The sequence below is a fragment of the Carassius auratus genome, chromosome 21 (genome assembly GCF_003368295.1).
Source record: "Carassius auratus strain Wakin chromosome 21, ASM336829v1, whole genome shotgun sequence".
NCBI classification, from domain to species: Eukaryota; Metazoa; Chordata; class Actinopteri; order Cypriniformes; family Cyprinidae; genus Carassius; species Carassius auratus.
The window spans coordinates 1,168,751-1,191,817 of record NC_039263.1 but is presented as its reverse complement, the minus strand read 5'-3'; the positions used below and the strand labels follow the sequence as shown (position 1 = coordinate 1,191,817).

At 38.0% G+C, this 23,067-nt stretch overlaps 1 protein-coding gene across 8 annotated transcripts in view; it reads right to left on the bottom strand.

Annotated features, from left to right (window-relative positions):
- Positions 1–1,121: 1,121 nt before the first annotated feature.
- alg13 (ALG13 UDP-N-acetylglucosaminyltransferase subunit) overlaps positions 1,122–23,067 on the bottom strand; it is a 22,108-nt gene continuing 162 nt past the window's right edge. Inside the window, exons 1-25 of one of the 8 annotated variants that reach the window (XM_026195410.1) lie at positions 22,969–23,067; positions 22,679–22,762; positions 22,523–22,573; positions 22,209–22,255; positions 21,397–21,469; positions 20,598–20,679; positions 20,303–20,465; positions 19,298–19,367; positions 19,115–19,223; positions 18,932–18,996; positions 18,643–18,743; positions 18,451–18,566; positions 11,525–11,569; positions 11,326–11,422; positions 11,103–11,216; positions 10,692–10,836; positions 9,721–9,865; positions 7,910–7,945; positions 7,719–7,777; positions 7,381–7,452; positions 7,114–7,297; positions 6,875–6,967; positions 6,741–6,781; positions 2,481–2,664; positions 1,122–1,823 (exon numbers count right to left, since the gene is read on the bottom strand). The exon at positions 22,969–23,067 is cut by the window's right edge and continues 162 nt beyond it. In XM_026195410.1, coding sequence (XP_026051195.1) covers positions 1,540–1,823; positions 2,481–2,664; positions 6,741–6,781; positions 6,875–6,967; positions 7,114–7,297; positions 7,381–7,452; positions 7,719–7,777; positions 7,910–7,945; positions 9,721–9,865; positions 10,692–10,836; positions 11,103–11,216; positions 11,326–11,422; positions 11,525–11,569; positions 18,451–18,566; positions 18,643–18,743; positions 18,932–18,996; positions 19,115–19,223; positions 19,298–19,367; positions 20,303–20,465; positions 20,598–20,679; positions 21,397–21,469; positions 22,209–22,255; positions 22,523–22,573; positions 22,679–22,762; positions 22,969–23,067 — 2,559 coding nt within the window. In that variant the 3' untranslated portion in view covers positions 1,122–1,539. Of the gene's footprint in view, positions 1,824–2,480; positions 2,665–6,740; positions 6,782–6,874; positions 6,968–7,113; positions 7,298–7,380; positions 7,453–7,718; positions 7,778–7,909; positions 7,946–9,720; positions 9,866–10,691; positions 10,837–11,102; positions 11,217–11,325; positions 11,570–18,450; positions 18,567–18,642; positions 18,744–18,931; positions 18,997–19,114; positions 19,224–19,297; positions 19,368–20,302; positions 20,466–20,597; positions 20,680–21,396; positions 21,470–22,208; positions 22,256–22,522; positions 22,574–22,678; positions 22,763–22,968 lie in introns of all 8 variants that reach the window. The other 7 variants (XM_026195411.1, XM_026195412.1, XM_026195404.1 and 4 more) reach the window with 7 other exon arrangements.

The window sequence follows — 23,067 nt, the reverse complement described above, 5'->3', positions numbered from 1 at the left end:
GCTTCAGTGGTTTTCAATTTAGTTTTTTGTTTTGTGGTCACATGAACTAAATAAATCATATCTGGGTTAATGTTGTGAATGATTAAAAATGCACTTTTTGCTAATCTTAAAGTCAACATAATATAGACCATGCCTACATCTTTCTGGTGTTACTGTGCATGTTATTGAAAAAAAAATAATAATGGAATCTTTCTTTGAAATGTCTTTAAGAGGCAGAGCAAGGTATTACTTTTATTTTCAGATGTCACAAAAGGCCACATGTTTTTTGTTATCATTAGCATTTGTTTAGGCAGTTATTATAGAATAATTGCTAGTGAGATGCACTGAGATTAAAATGTTTTAAATAAATGGAGGATAAAGCCATTTAAGAAGTTTCTCCACATATTGCGGAAGTTAAAATCGGTTAAACATTTCCCCATTTTTGTGTTTTTCCATTAGTCATTAACTAAAAACTTACAGCTTAGCTCAGATCTAGCTTGTTATCTATCGATCCATCTAATGCATAAGCAAGGAGAAGGGGTGAACTAATCTGGCCTGTCTTCGGAAATAAAACCCAATTACAGTTACACAGTGTTCCTAGTGTTAATATCCTCTTTTATGTGGAAATGGATAATATTTTCAAGTAAAATGGGCAGTTTCAAAGATCAGATTGTGAAAATGTGAGAATCATTCACCAAGTTGCCAAGCAGCTGCATGATAATCCAGAAAAATTGTAACCAGTCCATCTAATTATTAATTACAAAGTCAAATAATTGCAAATAATTAACTGCTTAATGTAGTTTTAAAGATTCACATTTATACACACAAACACCTACATAGTCTCCAGACTTCTGAATGGTCAAGTCTCATACGTTCAGCAAGGCTGCATTCATTTTGAGCAAAAACTGTAATATCACACAATATTACCTCAATTTAAAATCGCTTCTCTATTTTCATATTGTAAAATTAAATTGAATCCTGTGGTCAAAGCTGAATTTTCAGCATCATTACTCCTCTTCTCTCAGCAACTACTTATAATATAATTTTCTTCAGGACGCTTTAAATAGAAAGTTAATTTCTCTCATATAAATACGTTTCAGCTTGTAACCTTAAAATAGATTTGGAAACAACTTGATTTGGTTAATTTTTTTTATTTGTGCAGCTATAATAAGTGATTTTTTTTTTTGACATAGAAAAACAACAGACAATGGTTTCCTAAGGCTTGAACTCCTGGTGTGTTGCTAAACGACTACATTCTGGAAGTGTGCAAACATTTGTAAAAGGAAATGAGAAGGGAACTCTAATTACATTTAGAATCATGTCACCTTTTAAAATCCTCAAATTATTAGGAAAAAAAAATCCAATATGCGCTTATTAAATTGGAGTGATGTTGATTGGGGGGCAAATGTGCGAGGTGGTAAAAGCACACGTACTCTGTCCTGCCTTTCAGTTTAAGTGCTAAGTAACACTGCAGGATCTCTGAATAACCATTCGTCTGTGAAAACAATACAGAACTAACAACTGAACATAAACAGGAACATTTCTGGTGGTAAACAAGACTTAGACAAACTGTGAGTGTGGCAGGTGGGTGGGGTGGGTGGGGGTGGTGATGTAGTTGACTGGGGGGTGAGAGGACGAGGGGCAGTATGTGGCATGGTGGATGCGGGGGTGTGGGCCGGCACCGGGAGTCCAGGGTGTGAGGTAGTGGTACGTTGTGGAGAGCACAGGCATGTAGGGATCATAGGAGGGGTGAAGGGGCTGCTGACCGCACTGCTCCTGCACCAGGGGGTAGTACACCGTCCCAGGGACCACCGCTGAAGGGCTCTCCATGGCCAGAGGGGTGCCTGAGGAGAGGAGGGCATGTGTGAGCGTCTACTAGGGCTGCCCTGAATACTAGCAGTCATTCATTTAAGCCATTAGTCTAATAATTGCACATTTATATACATTACTTACATGAGCATTTGAAATGTTTCATGATTCCTTGATTCAATTTAAGTGCTTTATTATAAACTATTCTCGATTGTATGTTGCCCATGCTGATTTACTGGCAGAATACCGGAAGTTGCATATTCCACAGACGAAAATCCATTAAAAGCATTATTGGACCGTTTTCTAAAGGCACCTCCTGTTTCCTACGCTAATAGCTTCCACACAAACACTTGGATATTGGGCTATGATAGTGCCATTTTTACCAGATACCAGACGAGACCGATCATAATCCGGTATTGATAAACTATGAAACTCTTCAAGAGGGCAAAATAAGACTTACAACTACAAAGGGGTCAGATGACATTCCTAAAAAGAACATTCATACACGCACACACACACAAAGATAGGTGAACATTTGGATTTCCTGCCCAATATACAGTAATTTCTTCAATGACAAGCTCTTAATCTGTCCATCTAAGATAACATTTTGGTCTTCTAAGAGTAGATGTATGATAAGCTCAAGATGAACGTGACAGCTGAGAATTTGGAGGTCTGCAGTAATGATGCCTTACCATTGCTGGCCACATCTCCTTGTGGATGTGGGCACATGCGGCCAGGATCATGGTAGGCCTGGGGAACTGTGTGGTCAGCAGTGGGAACGGTGCTCTGGTACGGCTGGAACTGAGCCTCTGCGACCTGCTGTGGATACACCTGCTGCATGTGCACCATAGAGTTCCAGTAACTCTGCTGATACCACTGGAACGAATACAAAAATCTTAGTATGTCACATGTATACAAGTACATTCAGGACAGTAAGCGACATTATTTGGTTTCATCTGACAACTGTTATTGTTATTTTATTATTTGACCTGTAATACAAACCCGATTCCAAAAAAGTTGGGCCACTGTACAAATTGTGAATAAAAACAGAATGCAATGATGTGGAAGTTTCAAATTTCAATATTTTATTCAGAATACAACATAGATGACATCAAATGTTTAAACTGAGAAAATGTATAATTTTAAGGGGGGGGGTAGATTGTAAATTTCATTGCATCAACATTTCAAAAAAGTGTGGCATCCTCTCTTCTTTTTATAACGGTCTGCAAACGTCTGGAGACTGAGGAGACAAGTTGCTCAAGTTTAGGAATAGGAATGTTGTTCCATTCTTGTCTAATACAGGCTTCTAGTTGCTCAACTGTCTTCGGTCTTCTTTGTCGCATCTTCCTCTTTTTTGACCTACCCAATATACGGTAATTATCTCAATGACAAGCTCTTGACAATCGGGATATTTTTTTTTCAATAATGGTGATATGATTATTAAACACATTTTTGATATTTCGATATAATAATAAATATATTATAGTAATAACATACATAACAGCATTTGTCACTGACGGCGCGTAGCCGTCAGAAAGAGCAGACCACCATTGGCTACTTTCGTGATGACGTACACCACAGAGTCACGCAACCAGAGCTCAGCACAGCAGTAGTAGGCTGATCTCCAACGCGGCAAATTTTAGCTAAAAAATGAGCGCCGAAATGGTTCATAAGAGAGGAAAGACTAATTCAGTGGTAGGGATGGGTACCGAAACCAGGTATTAAACTGACCCCGGGGCTAAATTATGAAAGACCGTAGTATCAGTAAAATCTGACGCTATCGGTTCTGCTGGGAAAAAAATAATGTACTATGTATTTTTGCTTAATAATGTTGTCGTGCACATTTAATCTCGCCAAACATTTCTAATGTGCGATCATATTAAGACGTTTGTCCGTGAGATCTGCGTGAACTCATGCATGCCGCGGAGGCTGTCTTTCAGTCACACACACACACACACACACCACAACGAGCCCACGCACATGCATTAACTGTACGTAAACTCCTGCTTAATAATAAAGAGTGACGATGGCGAAGAGATTTGCTTAATGTTATCGTGCACATTTTCTCACCAAACATTTCTAATTTGCGCCCTATGTTATCTATATTCTATTTTTAATAAAATATACGTTTGAGATTTGCAAATTATTCTATTCCTTTTTTACTCACAATTTGTACAGTGTCCCAACTTTTTTGGAATTGGGTTTGAATGTAAGGCCTCATGCACAAACACCATCACGAAGTGATTCACTTCTGTTTATGCATTGGTGATCAAGCTAGTGATTGAATCAACTTCACAATTCAAACACTCTTGATCCTGATAGCAACGTGAAAAACTTTTCTAGATTATAATTTTTTGAATACAGAAACCGATCAAAGACTTATAAAATCGCTGGATCGATACAAAGAACAGTGATTTGATTTCTGCATTTTAACCAAAACTCCCATTCTAATCAGTGGCTACGTTTACAAACAACATCAGATTAATCGTTCAATCGGATTGAAAATTAATGTGAACGCCTTTGTTCCAGTTGAGCTCGATCTGAATAAAACTGATTGGATCGGACGGGGTGGTGTAGAACTTTTCTAATCGGATTAGGATGACATGTAAAAACTTGACTGGATTCAAAACCAAAACTAGAAAGTACTGCACATGTGCAATGATATAGAAAATGGTGTAATGTATGATGCATGGAACAAGCCCTTGTTTTTGTATAATGAAGAGTATAGTGAAGTTTTGTCTCACTGTAAATGACTCATGCTACTCCTTTCATTCATCATCTGTGAAGCGGTTCAGAACAATGTCCCATAAGTCCTCACTTCATACTTTCATCCAAAGAGGGCTTGTTTTGACTATAAGAATGGGCGATTTTACTGCTTGATAAACAGTGTTGGGGTAGTTACTCAAATTTAATTAGCTACTAGTTACTTCTGTAAATTGTAATGAGATTACTAGTTACTGCATTTAAAAAGTAACTTTTTTAAATTTTAGGGATTTTTTTCTGTTTCATTTTTTTCTCAATTCATTTTTAATGGTTATTTATTTGTATTAATCAAAAAGCATGTCTAATTAATTTAAATCATAACACATTTTTCACGGCAATTTATTAAAAGTAAAAAAAAAAAAAAAGTACAGGTTTAGGGCCCTATGAAATGTTTTATTTTTTCCTTCACTATATGTTTGATTTTTTTTTTTAGCATATGTAATTTAAATGCATAAAAACAACTTAAAACTTAAAATAGCCTTATGAAATGTTTTTTCCCCTCAGAAATATGTTGTGTATTTACATTTTTCTGGTTATCAAATGAAGGAATAAAACATTCATTTAGATTTTCTTTTAAATATTGAAAATTAAGCTAACTTTATTTTTTGGTAAACAAATGGGATTTACTATTAAATATAAAACATGGAAGAAATGTTAAGCAGAAGATGCTTTAAAAAGCACGAGAAAGAGGTTTCCCCAACAACAGGTGGAAACAAAGCAGCGCTGAGCTTACAAACACTGCTTTATCAGGCATATAACATGCAAGTCTTCCTTCAGAAATACAGTGATATAAAAACACCTGTGTCACATTTTGATATTTAAACAAATGTAAGGAATTATTATTATTATTATTATTATTATTAAACGTGTAGTACGTGCTCATGTTTATTCAACAATGCCTTTTGGAAAATAGTTTAGTTTAAAAATCGTGGCGAGTCCCCAATAATGTATGGGAAACATCCCACATCACAACCACCTGAGCCCCAACTTCAGTCTACTCATTACCCTGACTTTAACTGCATTTGTAGAAGGCACCGCAGCCAGACCAATATACACAACACAGACCGGAAGTTAACTTAGGGCCAGGCGCGTGCGCCCGATGAAACCCTCTATAAGATGACATTTCAGCACTTGACAAACGGAGAGGGAGTCCTACATAGCACTTGAAGCACAGCTGTGTGATTGCTTAACGTGCAATGTTGGGAAATGCACGTCAAACAATAATGAGCGACCATAAAATTACTCATAGAAAACACTCTTAAGCATTAAGAACAATTGTTATTGGGAAACCCGGCCCAGATCTTTACACACTGGAAAACACGGCATGTGTAACACAGGAAAGTGCGTTCCTATAGTCTAGTAAAGTAGTGTAGTTACCAATATTATTAGAGTAATGCATTACTTTACTTCGTTACCCAAAAAAGTAATCTAGTTACTGTAATCCGTTACTTTGTAACTCGTTACCCCCAACACTGCTGATAAATAAAAGCAGCACGGCACAAAGCTTTACGTGCTTGTGGTCTCCTAATTAGGACCCAAAAAAGATCAATAAGTATGCTCTTCGTAATAATGAACCGATGGTAGGAGAACAGTATGTGCAAACTCTTTATATTCACGTAGTGTGCATGTCAAAATATCAAATCCAATATTAAAGCTTGTGACATATACTGTAAATGCACATCAATGAACACATTTAGCATACATGTTAGTATGTACATTCATTCAGAATTATTTAATTCCATTTGAAACCAGGTGTCGAAGTGAATTTAGCCAATGACAGTTTACATTGCTTAACCAGTCTTTCATTTACATCATATTTATCGCGTTAATTACGATGAAAGTATTCAATCATTGCACCATGTGCTCAGCAGCCATGGCTATAGTACAGCGCTGCGATCTGGAGTAGCAGTATTAGTATCTAAATACAATGCTATGATCAACACTTTTCCTGATTAGTTCATCTCATTTCATATGTAAATATGTTAGCCAATCACAGGAGTGGGAGTTTACATTTAAGTCTCAGCAGAAAGGCTCATTCTAATAGAGGTTAAATTCAGGGTAAAAATTGACCATTTACAGTATATCTAAATTCTGATTATTTTTTTTATTCATGGTGTGCATTAAATAGTTATAGATGGGCATTGCAATTTTTTTTTTTTTACCCGATCATAACTAAAAGATCCACTTACCTGAACCCCCAAATTATAGTAGTACTGGAGCACTTTGCAATCTGTGGAGAGAATATTTTTTTTTTACAAAAACAAATAGCCTATGCAGAACATATTATGAACAAATATAAGACAATGAGGTGGTTCCCTCTAACCTCTTGGAAGGTCACTGCCATTGGGGTCATAGGAGTAGGGTGGAGGCGGCGCCATGGCGACTGGTTCTCCCAACTCATTGACAAACCACGGAACTGCTCAGGAAAAACAGCATGGATACAACTACACAACAACTAATGAGGAAGTGTGTTTTGAGTCATCTCCTTTGCTAACACTAGTATTTGATAACTGTGCATGCATGACAATCATTAGATTCATTTAAAAAGCCATAAATGTATACCAGGCCTGCCCAAAACATTCTGGGGTGGTGGCTGTCCAGGTGTTAAAATGGTGTTGGGCTGCAGTGGGTTCGGCGGCGTCTGGGAGCTCCCAGTGGATGAAGAGGAAGAGTTTGATGTGAAGATTGCAGCCGGAGCAGAGTTGATTGGTTGAGAAGAGGAGAGGACAGACGACTTCACAACCACCTGAAAGATTGAGTTACACATGTCCCATCCAAGGCATGGCAAAACTGCATAACACATTTATGAATGCTGTGAACAATGCATGCCTGTTGTGAGTAACTGTAGGTGGCGACACCCTCTTGTGGGGACCCGGCACGAGAACCTCCCTCCTGAATGGTCTGGAAAACATGTCAAAATTCAGTCGGATTAGCAATCTCTATTTATTATCAAAGTACTTTTAAACTTTTCCACAAATACTCATTTAATGAGTGTAGTGACATTTTCCGTATTCTCAAGTAAAGGGAAAGATAGGAGTTGGTTTAGGAGAGCTTGTGAAGAACTGTCAGAGCACATCTCCATGTTCTCCCACTGGAACTCTTGTCAGCTACAGCATTAGCATTTTGGTGGACATTTTTGACAAATGAAGAGGTTTGGAAGACAGTACCAGATTGGTGGTAGACTCTGCTGCAGCAGCATACACCGATGGACTCTGATATCCTGCCTCTGCAATACAAATAAATGTTTTTAATGGCAGTGCACACAGGATATCACATAAATGTATAAAGTACAGTATAAATACACACACACAGTATAAAGCTGAAATTTCACTAACAATGTAGCGGTTCATGAACTAACCTGCAGCAGAGTAGATGTACTCCTCAGAGTATTCACCTAGTCAGGACAAACAGTTAAAATTAACCACGATACATCATATCACATATGGGCTGTGTCAAAGCCTGGTGAGCTGCCTACTTCCCTTTTTCAGTTTAAATGTAAAAAAAAAAAAAAAATCTGCTGCTTTGTATTTGCATTGAATTGGTGGTTTTTATGTGCAAATCATTACCATAAGTATTTACCAGATGTATATAAATGCCAAATTCTCACTACAATTTGTACTCCAACTTTTAATATTTCTGTAGAGTTTTTTTTTAATGGTCAAATTAAACTGTAGTACAATTTCAATTAATCAATTTCTTAGAAATTTAACAAGAACTACATTTTTAGGTACCTATGAAATCAGTTTGCTATTTCCCCCTCAAATTCTCTTTTTTTTTATTATTCAAATTTAGCACTTTTCATTTTAATTAATTTACTTTGAAATCTGCGTCAGTCTTAATTTTTCTGGATGCATGTACACATTACAAAAACTGGTGGTAATTGGTGTTGGGCAATGTGGTCATTTTTCAAATCATCATATCGTCAGCCCAAGAGATCGACGATACATTATTATTATTGTGCATGCGTGGAGTAAGAGAAAGACTTTGTTCTTGTCATAGCATAACTATTTGCCGTTTTAAACCGCACAGGTGCACAAGAGAGAGCGCCTATAGAATCACCAATAATCTGAATTAAAATATACTTTCAAACAAACTTTAAATATAAAAATACTGCATTTAAAACAACTAGTTCATATATAGTTGGACGCAACCGTCATACCACACATCCTTTGACAAATTTGCCGGATCTGCGCATGAAAGTTATCAGTATAAATGTTCTGCAAAATAAGTCAATGGTGAAAATCAATAGTATATTTAAAGTCCAACAGTTTAACACTAGTATTGGATATAATCGAACATGTTAAATAGAAAGTATTCAAAACAGGTAAGTTCATATTTGGAGTAAAGTTGAATTGAACTGATGCATCAGTGATACAAGGCTCTGGACCGTGCACCTCATGACGAGACTGACACACTGCCACAGAAACAAGAATGAGTTGCTGTGGCCAACGTGCGTGTTTGAAATGCGGTGCTGAAGTGAAATAGCTGGGCAGTTTGATTCCTGAATTATAATAGGCTGCCCAATAAAAATAATAATAATCATTATTATAATTTAATACATTAATAGGAGAATGAGCCTAATGTGAACACATGTTAGATAAAAACTGCATGGACTGTAAGTCACTTTGGATAAAAGCGTCTGCTAAATGCATGAATTTAATTTAATATTGTCTTGACTATCGACAGAGACATCTGCTATCGTCGATATCTCTGACCATCATCGATACATGATACTATTGTCTATTGGCACAACCCTAGTGATAATCAAACAGAAGCATAAATCATAAAAATAAACTAAAGGTAAATCAAATGAAAACCAAACTGTGCTCGAGTTTGTGTAGTAGTTAAAACTGTGCCATTTATTTACATGAAGACTTTATATTTACAAAGCAGTCTTTAACATTCACAGACAGAAGTCCATATTGTGATTTGAATTCATCCCAAATTTTAATTAGATTACATGCTTTAATATACTTTTATTTAAATGTTTGACTGAATTCTGTGATTCGGTCTATGTTTACCAAATCATTAGGCACTAAAATAGTTTTACTGACCCCCACAAGTGTCCATGGACCCCAATTTAAGAACTCCTGATATAGAAAAGGACCATGTGGGTAGCTGACAGCTCATTCTGTTTTGACACAGAGCCATGGAACATTTTGGCTGTACCTTGGTCACCAGCATTACTCCTCTCATCAGGGTCCTCCTCTGATGATGTCATGGGCTGTTTGCCTGAGGGAGGAATTGGACTGGGAACTCTTGGCACCCAGTAAGCAGTGGCCCCTGGAACCATGGGGCTAGAGACTGCTTGACCCTTCAGATACACATCATGAGACAGACAGAACAGTGATCATAGTGTCAAAGCCTAAAAGACCTTTTCACACCAAGGACAAAACTATAGTTAACTACAGTATCATAAGTTTTAATGATGGTCCTAATCTTATGTGAATAGGGAATCCACCTGACTTTAAAGAGTTGAGCATTTAATGCAGCATGGCATATGCTGCTTGAAATACCATATAATGGTTTCGTGCATTGGTGCAGACTAGGGCTGTCAAAATAGCTGAAAAAGCTTCTCTCCTGAGGCCACAAGAGTGCATGCATCTAGCAAAATATTATAGCATAAGAAAACATGACTTAAAAAATACATAATATTTTAAATAATGTTTATAAACCAATTATAATTAAGTTGCTTAAACCACTATAAACAAAACAGCATCATGTATACATGCATAGTTAAATACAAAAGGGCGGAAAGCCATACAGAATTTTTATTTATTTATTTAAAAACATGAGATGCAGTGGGATTGGGAACAAAAACCCACCATAAAGTTGAGATACGTTTTTAAAAAGTTTAACTTACATTAATTTTACATGGCTTTCTAAACATGCGGCTCTCGTGCAAGACGCGAATCCAACGGTATCCCTCTCGAAAATGTGAAACATGCATTCTCCGTGAACGGCTTTGTTTCAGTTTTGATGTAAACAATGTCTTCTCCACAGTTCTCATTTTTTGAAATTTGATTTTTTTTTTTTTGACAGCCCTACTGCAGATGCTAATATACGTAGCTTTCTTGGTTGTTGGTGTGAACAGGCCTTACAGCTCCCAAATTTTACTGAAGTAGAAATGGATGTCTCACTGATATTGGCGAGAAGGCACTCTCATCAGTCTCCTCAATTTCATAGAAGGTGATACTTCCCTCTATGTCTTGGGTTTCTTCTCCTGGCTCAGGAACACAGCTCAGAAACTCTTTATTCAGAGAGTGCATTTGCCTCCGCCGACTCCTATACATACACAACTTAACTCACTTTGACAGCAGCTGAATATAAAAGGTTTGCTGAGAAAACAAAAGATTCAACTGAAATATCCTGCGATATTGAAGATGATGCAATGGATTCACACAGAAAACAATTTTACACAAAGCTGTAATGTTGAAAATGTTGAGGCTAGTCATTTTGTATAAATGCAATGTTTTGCCCAACCTTCCAAATTATAGTTCACCTAGCATTATCCATTTCCGATGTAGATGTTAAACTAAATGTTTTCTTACCGGGACCTGAACGAGTAGTTATCAAAACTCTGGTAGCAGCGCTTGCTGGGACTGGGATAATAGGCTAGATCTGGTCCAATAAGATGGTGCCTGTTCAGGAATCGGGTCGAACTTCTGACCAAAAGTTGTTAAAACACCACCCCAAAAATGTTTTAAATAAAAATTAATAATTACAAGACGACACATTAATGAATAAACATCTGTAAAGTATTTTGGGTCTAACCTGGGTGGGGCGTAGCCACGTGGTGGTCTAGGTGGATGGTGGGGTCGGTAGTGTTCATAGGCCAGACCTGCAGGAGGTGGAGCGGGACCGTGTACCCCTGGAGAACGGACATGATGAATGTTTCCTGGCCCAGGCTGCAGACGGGGAGGTAAGCCAGGTTGAGGATGACTGAAAGACACTGTCATCAACATCTCCTTACCACGAGGTTTCCTGAAGTACCGTCGCCGTCCGCGTAGCTCTGGGTCTTTAAAGAGGAAAATTTTCATGACCCAGAAATATGCAATCTGATCGGTTCATGTACCCTGCTGATAACTCCAGTACTTACAACTAACAGATCTCCACACTGAGCAGCAACAACATTAAAACCACCTGCCTAACATTCTGTAGAACCTTATGCTGCTAAACACGCAATGCATTTATTAGGGGTGTAATGATATGCAAAAATCACAGTTCGGTACATACCTCGATTTTAAAGTTACGGTTCGGTTCATTTTCAGTACAGTAAGGGAAAGAAATGCAAACATTAAACTGCAGGTTGTTTATTACTATACACTTTTGTTAATACTTTTAAATAAAATATATGTAAAATAAAAAAAAGAATAAGAAATAAAATACTGCTGCAAAGTTCTCCACTAAATAAAATACTCTCAGTCTCAAACCAATATCATATAATAAAATATAAATAAATAACTATGATTACAGTGCAGCATTACCAATCGCAGCTTTTGTAGGCCTGCTTCATCAGAACAGTGACGTGCCTGCTGCTGTAGGTGACAGGGAGACCGCCGACAGACCAGGATCTTGTCTTCATGACAACAATATCTATACTTCATGTTGAGCATAAATATAAAGCCTACTGATAAAGGACACCGTCAACAGTATTGACAGCAAAATAGACTACGTATGTTTGACAGGTACAATATTTGAAAATCGATAATTATTATTAATTTATTTTTTTTACTTACATTTATATCTGAATTTATATCAACGTATAGACTTTCAAACATCAACGTGTCATGAATTAATATGCATTTGTGTACAAAATGACAAACATATTTTCCTATTCTATTTTGCCTGGAAACGCTTCCAACACGCTTGCATGTCGCGTGAAAAATAGGCGTTGGTTCTATTTCTAGAATGCATGCGTTTTCCGCGCGTGTGCGTCTCAACGCAGGCAGCCTGCAAGCTCTACCCTGTTAACATGGGAGCCGCACGCAACTGAGATGCTTGCGCCACGCATCCAGTGTGTCGTCGGCCTTAGAATCAGCTGCAGGGTGGGATTTGCGCTGAACGTGGAGACTTCCGCCACTTAATATGTTCGTTTGAAAACACGAAAATATACTTATTTTTCCGCGCACAAAATATTGCATTCTGTCATTCGGTACACACATGCACCGAACCGAAAGCCCTGTACCAAAATGGTCCGGTACGAACACACATACCGTTACACCCCTAGAATTTACTCTACAAGACCTCTGAACATATCTTGTAGCACCAAAACATTTGTAGCTGATCCTTCATGCCCTGCAAATTTTGAGGTGGGTCTCCATGGGATCAGCTTTGTTGGCCCAGGAACTGAGATCTTGGAAAATTTTGCAGTGGGGCAAGGTGTATCATCCTGCTGAAAGAGGCTAATGCTTCCAAGAAAAACAATTGCCATGACGGAGTGTACATGGTCTGCAACAATCTTTAGGAAGGTGGTAAATGTCAAAGTAACATCCAGGTGAATGTAAGGACCCAAGGATTCCCAACAGAACACGGTACAGAGAGTAGCACTGCCTCCACCAGCCTACCTTTTTCCATAAGGCAAGATATACACACCCAGCTATCCGTCTGTTCTAAATCAAAGCATGATTCATCAGACCAGGAAACCCTCCTCCACTGCACTGTAGTCCAGTTATGATGCTCATGTGTCCATTGTAGGTGCCTTCGATGGTTGATCGATGGTTCGATGGTTGTAGGTGCCATCATGGGCACTCCAATCGGTCAGCGGCTACACAGACCTATGCAGCAAACTTGCACTGTGTGCTTGGAGACCTCTCTATCATGGCTGGCAATAAATTTCCATTTTCAGTTTTGAGCTATAGTAACTTCTGCTGGTCTCTGCTTTAATGAGCTTTGGGCAGTCATGGCCCTGATGCTGGCTTGTCCTTACTTGCCATTCCATCTCTATCGCATACGTTGTCAGTGTTGTGCGCTTGTTTAGGCCTTTGTTGCGATAAACAGTAAAGTGCGTTCAGCTGAATTCAATTTCCATTTTGTCGGGTAAAAAAAAATAAAAAAAAATAGATTAGTATACCACGGACGCGGTAGCCCTCCAGTTAAGCACTCCTTGTGTGAAGACCGAAGAGTGTAAAGACCATCGACTCTACTGTGCGACTCCACCGGGCAGGGACACCGGCAGGGAATATAAGTATTGTTTTGATTAATCTTTTTCCTTGTTTCATTTCTGTTTCAGTTGTTTTTTGTTTAGAACCAAATCATACTATGTGTTTCCAGATCCCTACCACTAGCAAACCACACATCACACAATGTAGACAGCACAATCTTAACAACCTGCACACACCTATATCTGCTAATACACTACTTTCTTTTTCAATTGATCTCTGGAATTGCCAGTCTGCTGTAAACAAAGCCGATTTCATTACTTCTTTTTCAATTGATCTCTGGAATTGCCAGTCTGCTGTAAACAAAGCCGATTTCATTACTTCTATTATTAGTCATTCAAAGCTTCATCTCATGGCCCTAACAGAGACCTGGATCAAACCAGAGGACACTGCTACACCTGCAGCACTCTCCAATAATGTCTAATTTTCCCACTCCCCCCGTTTGACTGGAAGAGGTGGAGGTACTGGTCTGCTCATCTCTAATGATTGGAAATTTAATCCATTACCATCTTTGAGTATCAATAGCTGCTTTGAATCTCATTCAGTTACTGTTACCTACCCTTTTAAAATACATGTTGTAGTTGTCTATCGACCCCCAGGACCACTGGGTAACTTTTTGGATGAATTAGATGTGTTGCTCTCAACCTTTTCTGAGGATGGTACTCCCCTAGTAATGCTTGGAGATTTCAACATCCATCTAGATAAACCTCTGTTTGCTGATTTCCACTCTCTGCTTGCCCCTTTTGATCTCAACTGAGTGTCAACTACTGCTACTCACAAATCAGGCAACCAACTGGACCTTATTTATACACGACACTGCTCTACTGATCATGTTCTGGTTACTCCAATGCACACGTCGGATCACTTCCTCCTCACTCTTAACCTCAACATGGTCCCCGACATATCACTTACCCCTCCACATGTCATCTTTCGACGTAACCTACGCACACTTTCACCCTCCCGGCTATCTGCAATGGTTTCATCTTCACTTCCTTCCCCTAAACTGTTTGCATCTTTGGACGTAACACCCCTTCTGCCCCTTGGTTATCTGATGTTCTATGCGAACACCGTTCTAAGCTTAGAGCTGCTGAAAGGGTGTGGCGCAAGTCCAAAAATACAACAGACCTTATTGTGTATCAGTCACTCCTATCTTATTTCTCTGTTAATGTCTCCACAGCTAAAATGACATACTACCATAACAAAATTAACAATTCATCTAACTCTTGCATGCTTTTTAAAACATTTTCCTCACTTCTTTGTCCTCCCCCTCCTGCTTCATCTCTAATAGCTGACGACTTTATGTTTTTCATTAATAAAATTAAACAGTGCACAGTTTTCCACACCACAATCCGTCAAGCTCATATCACCAGCAAACTTACACTCATTTACATCCTTCTCTTCACTCTGAGGCAGAAGTCTCAAAACGTATTTCTAATCACCCTACTAATTGCCCGCTTGATCATATTCAATCTCATCTCCTTCAAGCCATTTCTCCTGCAGTTGTACCTGCACTCACTCACATCAACACTTCCCTCCACACTGGTGTTTTCCCCTCATCATTTAGACAGGCACGTATAACTCCCCTACTTAAGAAACCCAACCCAACCTCAGCCCATCTCTTTTAGATAACTACAGACCAGTTTCCCTTCTTCCTTTCATTGCAAAAACACTTGAACGAGCGGTGTTCAAAGAAGTCTCTACATTTCTCACACACAACAATCTCCTTGACAGCAACCAATCTGGCTTCAGAAGTGGACATTCAACTGAGACGGCCTTGCTCTCAGTTGTTGAAGCTCTAAGACTGGCAAGAGCAGAATCCAAATCTTCAGTACTTATCCTGCTTGATCTGTCCGCTGCTTTTGACACGGTTAACCACCAGATCCTCCCATCAACCCTACTGGCAAATGGCATCTCAGGAATCACACTTCAATGGTTTGAGTCTTACCTATCAGATAGGTCCTTCAAAGTATCTTGGAGAGGTGAGGTGTCCAAGTCTCAACATCTAACTTCTGGGGTGCCTCAGGGCTCAGTTCTTGGACCACTTCTCTTTTCGGTCTACATGGCATCATTAGGTTCTGTCATTCAGAAACATGGCTTTTCATACCACTGCTATGCTGATGACACTCAACTCTACCTCTCATACCATCCTGATGATCCGACAGTAGCTATTCGCATCTCAGCTTGTCTAACAGACATTTCTTCCTGGATGATGGACCATCACCTTCGACTCAACCTTGCCAAGACCGAACTGCTTGTGATTCCAGCAAACCCATCGTTTCATCACAATTTCACCATCAAGTTAGGCACATCAACCATAACTCCTTCAAAAACAGCTAGGATCCTTGGAGTTATGATTGATGATCAGCTGACTTTCTCAAACCACATTGCAAAAACTGTCCGATCCTGCAGATTTGCTTTATTCAACATCAAGATGATCAAGCCCTTTCTTTCGGAACAAGCTGCACAACTCCTTGTTCAAGCTATTGTTTTGTCCAGGCTGGACTATTGCAATGCCCTCTTGGCAGGTCTTCCAGCCAATTCTATCAAACCTTTAGAATTAATTCAGAACGCTGCAGAAAGATAAATTTTTAATGAGCCAAAAAGAATACACGTCACAGCTCTGTTTGTCAATTTGCACTGGCTTCCAATAGCTGCTCGCATAAAATTCAAGGCATTGATGTATGCCTACAAAACTACCACTGGCTCTGCACCCATTTACCTAAATTTGTTACTTCAGACTTATGTGCCCTCTAGAAGCTTGCGTTCTGCAAGTGAACGTCGCTTGATTGTGCCATCCCAAAGAAGCACAAAGTCACTTTTACAGACTTTTAAATTAAATGTTCCCTCTTGGTGGAATGACCTCCCCAACTCAATCAGAGCACTTAGCCATCTTCAAGTATCGGCTTAAAACACATCTCTTCAATCTTTATTTGACCCTCTAACTTGAACACTCACTATTCTAATTCTATTCTTAAAAAAAAAAAATCTAACTACCCATTTAATCTTTTTGTATTTATTTTCTTTTCATTTATTATGCAATTTTCTATATATACACACATATATATATATATATATATATATATATATATATATATATATATATATATATATATATGTGTGTGTGTGTGTGTGTGTGTGTGTATAAAGACCTCTAACTAGCTTGCTCTATTCTTTTTTTATTCTATCCGTTTTCTTTTTATTTATTATATTATTTTAAATCCAATGCTACGTGTACTGTGTTAACCCTAACTGAGACTTGTTATAGCACTTATATATCATTGCTTTTTTTTTTATCGCTTTGGATAAAAGCTTCTGCTAAATGAATAAATGTAATTAAGATAAATGTAAAAATATATCTTAATTACAGCCTATGCTCTCAATGTCAAATGTAGAAATGTTAATCATGCATTTATGACCAAGGTTAGATTATTGTAATTCTTTATGGTGTGGTTGTTCTGCACACTTTGTAAACAAACTACACCTAGTCCAAAATGCAGCAGCAAGAGTTCTTACTAGAACTAGGAAGTATGACCATATTAGCCTGGTCCTGTCAACACTGCACTGACTCCCCATCAAACATCGTATAGATTTTAAAATATTGCTCACTACTTATAAAGCCCTGAATAGTTTAGCTCCTCAGTATTTGAATGAGCTCCTGTTACATTATAATCCTCCATGTCCGCTGCGTTCTCAAAACTCAGGCAATTTGATAATACCTAGAATATCAAAATCAACTGCGGGTGGCAGATCCTTTTCCTATTTGGCGCCTAAACTCTGGAATAACCTACCTAACATTGTTTGGGAGGCAGACACACTCTTGCAGTTTAAATCTAGATTAAAGACCCATCTCTTTAACCTGGCTAACACATAATACACTAATATGCTTTTAATATCAAAATCCGTTAAAGGATGTTTAGGCTGCATTAATTAGGTAAACCGGAACACCTGATGTACTTGCTACATCATTAGAAGAATGGCGTCTACGCTAATATTAGTCTGTTTTTCTCTTATTCCGAGGTCACCGTAGCCACCAGATCCAGTCTGTATCCAGATCAGAGGGTCACTTCATCTAAAGCGATATTGTTGACTTGATAGCAAATGTATGCACAGACACAATTTAAACTGAACTGAGATGATGACATCACTGCATTCAATGATGAACAGCCTTTAACTGTCATTTTGCATTATTGACACACTGTTTTCCTAATGAATACAGTTCAGTTGCTTTGACGCAATGTATTTTGTATAAAGCGCTATATAAATAAAGGTGACTTGACTTGCAAGACTTGCCATTTTGGAGATGCTCAGACCCCATCACTATTCGGCCCTTCTCAAGACCACTCAGATATTTTCTGCTTCCAACACAAAGTTGAAGAGCAGACTGGTTACTTCCTACATAATATATCCCACCCCTTGACAGGTACCACTTTAATGATAGACTCAAATATTATTCACTCCATCCTGTCAGTAGTTTTAATGTTGTGGCTGATCAGATTATAGAAGCACAAAGTATTTGACAGGCCATTATTTGACCATTGTCTAAATTATAAAAAATATAAGCATTATTTCAAGCATAATTAAATGCAGTTAATTTTAAGACTAACAGGTTTTAGCATTTTAAAAGTTCAGCAGTTTTATATACATACACATTTATTTACACAAAACAAGTAATCACCCACTAAATTAAAGAAAAATTCAAGCCTAATATCCCGATACAAATGAAGTCAAGGAGGCAAACCTATTTCTCCAGGGTACTGCTCTGGATGGTTGTATGAATTTCCTTTTCTGCTTGGTGTGATGTTCCAGGCTGGCACAGGATTCACTGGCTTCAGATTGGTCAAAGGAACCAGGTGTCTAAAACATCAAAGAGGATGTTTAAATATTTTCAGGGATATCTTCTTGTGAGAAAGTACAGAAGGACACGGCTTACTTTTCCCCAAGTTCCTCAATGAACACAGTCACCGCAGTGGTCTGAGTCCCTACTTCTTGAATGAAGGCATTGTAGTACTTCCCTTTTGGATCCAGGCGGACCTGGGAAACAAAACCATGAGCATTACAGAGGATGCAGGGACAATCAATGCGTCAGAAATAGGATTCATTATAATAAAAAAAATTAAAAGAGAACAAGAGTCTATTTTATCAAAAGGGGTGTGACAAAAAAAAAGCATGCCAATTTGCTACACGTTAACATTTAAACCTGATGCAAGGTTTTGTCCCACCTGACACTTATCTCCTAAAAAATACTGTCTGCCAGCAAACACCATGTAATCAGTCTTCTGTAGCTCTATAACACAGGATTATCAAAGCACATCACAAAATTATGCAAATATTATACTTCTAGTTTAGGGTAAGAATAATTTAAGCTTGCAAAAACCAAGGTAACCAAGGTAAAGTAAACCGACCTTTGCGGCTGTCTTGCCACACGTCAAACTCCACGTTGCGGTACAGCTCTGGCTCTAAGGCCTTAAGTACCTTGTACGGCAGAGCCAGTTTTCCTGACCCTTCTGCAGCCTGGAGCAGAGAGATGGTGTCAAATACTAATGAAAACTTAACATCTTAATCTCTTAAATTATGGTTTTAGTCACCTTCTGGTCCTCAGCTCCAGCTTTGGTTTTGTCTTCCGAGCGGCTGTGACCACTCGACTCCCATTCTTCTCTGGAACAAAGCCATGCAAAGTACATAAACTGACATTCTTTGGTAAAAAAAAACAAATGGAATTCTAAAGATTGAAAGCATAAAGCGACCAGCAGTGTTGGAAAAGCTACTTGCTCCTGCCTGTAATTTGTCAAGCTACAAACTAATAATTTAAGTTTAACTACCATCAAATATCAGCCTGCAGATTTGTTTTCCAGATTTTCCTTTCTTTCGAAACATGCTAAAGATCTGCTTGTTCAAGCTCTTGTTCTGGACTACTGCAATGCTCTCTTGGTTTTCCAGCCAGTTTTATCAAAACTCTACAATTAATCCACAATGTGGCTGCAAGATTAATAAGCCTACAGGAACGCATGTCAAAGAAAAATTTGATGAATACAATAAAAACAGTAATGTGAAAATTTTACATTTAGTTTAAAATGTGATTTTCTTTTTATTGTAAACGTGTTAAAAGTCCCTACAGCCAGTCTTTTACTTTTGATCAATATAAAGAATCTTTACTGAATAAAAAGGTAATACTTTGTGTGTGTGAGTGTGTGTATACATAAAAACACACACACACACATACACACTTTCTCACATGAAGTAATCAAACACCTGGTAAATTACAGAAGTTGTATAGACTACCACTGTAGGCATTTTTTATTTGTCATTTTTGGAGCTTGACACCCATTTCCTATACACTTTCAATGTACAGTAAAAAAAAAACAGCTAAGACTTTGTTAAACATCTCCTTTTTGTGTTTACGTGAGTCTGAACATCATGAGGATGAATAAATGACAGAATTTTGACTTTTGGGTCAACAATTTTCTTACAATCTGTACTCCTAAGGCATCTGAGCTTTCTTCATTTCTCCATGATGAAATGACACATTTTAGAGATAGCAAGAAAAAATAAAAATGCAGAAGACTGAATAAAGACAGGAAACAAGAGAAGACCTCTGAAGGCGGTCTTCTGGGATATCATATCCTGCGTCATCACTGCACATAGAGTGGCTGTTTCGGTATCGTCGTCCTCCTCCTTTGAATCCCTCCAGCGCCATCTGCAGCTCTTCTTCCTCAACTCCCAGAACACGAGTGTATAACAATTCATACAAAATCGCTGAAAAAATGAAAGCAGCACATACAACATTCCAGTACTGTTATGTTACAATAAAGATACAAAATGTTTAAGTTTGGGATAGTTCAGAATTCATTATACACATGATTTGGGCTCGATGAGCTGCTAACTCACCCTGACATATTGCCGCATCCACTGGATAGGTCTTGGGGTAAACAATGTCATAGTGGCCGTTGTTTGAGCAACACAGCAAAATCTGTGGGGTGGAACTCAAGATGGGAAATGTGCTGGGAAATGTAATGAATGCTGTACAAATTACACATTACTTGAGTAACAAAGTAATGCTTAAGCAAAGAAAAAATAATAATAAAATAAACTCTAAACGCCCTGGTCCTGGAGAACCCCCAACACTACACATTTGAGATGTCTCCCTATTCAAACACACCTGATTCAACTCATCAGCTCATTAGTGAAGACTGCAAGACCTCAAATGTGTGTGTCAGTTAAGAGACACAAAATGGCACAAAAATGTGCAATGTTAAGGGTTTTCTAGGATCAGGAAACCTTGATCTGGTGGATGAAACCAGAACAGAAGACTTTGAATGCTGCCAACCTAAAACTGATCCCACCATCCTGAAATACATTTGGTACTGATGGTTTCCACTAGATCTTCTTTTATTTGATGGCCACTATGTAACTTCTGGAGTCAGGGGTCCAGCTTCACGGGAGTTAATGGAAGAACTTCCAGCTCAAATTCATAGTAATCATCTTTCATAGATGTTCAGATATTGTTCAACAAGCAAAAAAAAAAAAAAAAAAATCCTAAAGCAGCTGTATATAGTGCTTACGGGTTTACGGAGTTATTTCTGTGAAACCGGAACTGTGGTTAATTCATGGTCAGAATAGTGAAATTGAATTAGAACCGAACTTGAACTTTTGAATGTAAACTAATGGAGATTAACCCATTCCTCACCTTAGGCAAGTTGTCCTCCTCTGCAATCTCAGTTGGTGGCTTACCTGGATACCTGTAAATGACAAAGCACCGCCTGCGCCAAATATTATTCACATGAGAACATGGACCCAAAATTCCACATTTAAACCTGAATGTATTCAAACAGGTATAGTTCAGATGTACTGCATTAGATAAAACAATAGTCTACCATGTTTTATTTTAAAGCCATTTGACTGCTTTTCCATGGAACACAAAAGGTGAATTTAAGAATGTCCTGGTTTTTCTTTTAAATAAAATGAAAGTGAATGAGAACTGGGACAGTCAAGCACTAAAATGACAAAATACATTTCTCATAAAAGCGGTCCACAAAACTCGAGCACTTTATTCCATGTCTTTCAATGCCTCATGAGAGCTTTGTGTGGGAAGCAAATCATAAGTCATTATTCACTAAAATATTTATTGTAGCACTACTGACTTTGGAAATAAGACACTTTTTGTAGTCCATTTTAGACATTTGGTGGATGAGAAGTTTATCCGTTTTGGTCTGTTTATCACATAAACCTATCATGCGACTTGGGATACAGCACTGGAGTCTCCTTTTTGTCATTTTGATACCTCACAGCATATCGAAGAGAACAGCTAGGATTGTCCTTCAGAAATCATACTATTGTGTTCCACGGAAAAAAAACATGTATGGTTTAAAACGACATGAAAATAAGTAAATGATGCGTTTACTTTTTGACTGAACTATTCCTCTAGTGTGGCTACTTTAACAGACTGATAGTTTTTCACAAAAGGGCTCCAGAATGAAGTAATAGAGATGCAAAGCATACCTGTACAGTAAAGACAGTGCTTTTATTTCCACTTGACCTGTGGTTTCCTAGTGGGTTTGAGAAATTAAAAGACACATATGAAGTCTTAAAGACTTAGGATAAAAAATAAAAAAAAAAACACCAAACTTTTTCAATTGCACAAAGGTTAACCAATATCAATACTGACATTCACATGTCTGATAACCATTTCTTAGTTATTCTGATTCTTGAAGCATTAAATAGCTTAAACATTAAGATACAAACAAATAAACATTAAATAAAACAATATATGTTAATATTTTAGTGACAGCAGCTAGAAGACCCTGAATACAAACCTGGGGATCTTCCAAACGTTCCAAATACTTCTCAAAAGATCCTTGAACAAACTGAAAGACATGGTAAAACCATAATACAACATGTTATAATGTTTAAACTTGATGACAGTTTGTAAAAAGGTTTCTGTTAATGTAGGCTAGTTTGAATTGACTCACGGGCTCAAAGTTGCATCTGTTTGCCTTAATGAAGTTGACACACTCTTTCCTTATTCTCTGATGGTAATTCTGGGAGTAATAAAGCTTATAGCAAAATAAAACATCAGATTAGCAGCATATATCAAAGCACCTGTACAGGTATAATCATGAAAATGTCGTCTAGCTACTAATTTTACCAGCTATGCTACAGCATACACCACATTCAAGAACACATACTTTCACAACTTCTGAATGTCGTAGATAAATGTAGAGCTTGAGATAACTTTGAGGTATATATCTATAAAATGTACCTGCTCAGAAACAGCTCGAAACAGACAGGAAGCGTCTCTGGCCATCATTTTTCGGTAAAGCCCGATGCTGGCCAAATACTCGTCCATGTTTACAAAATA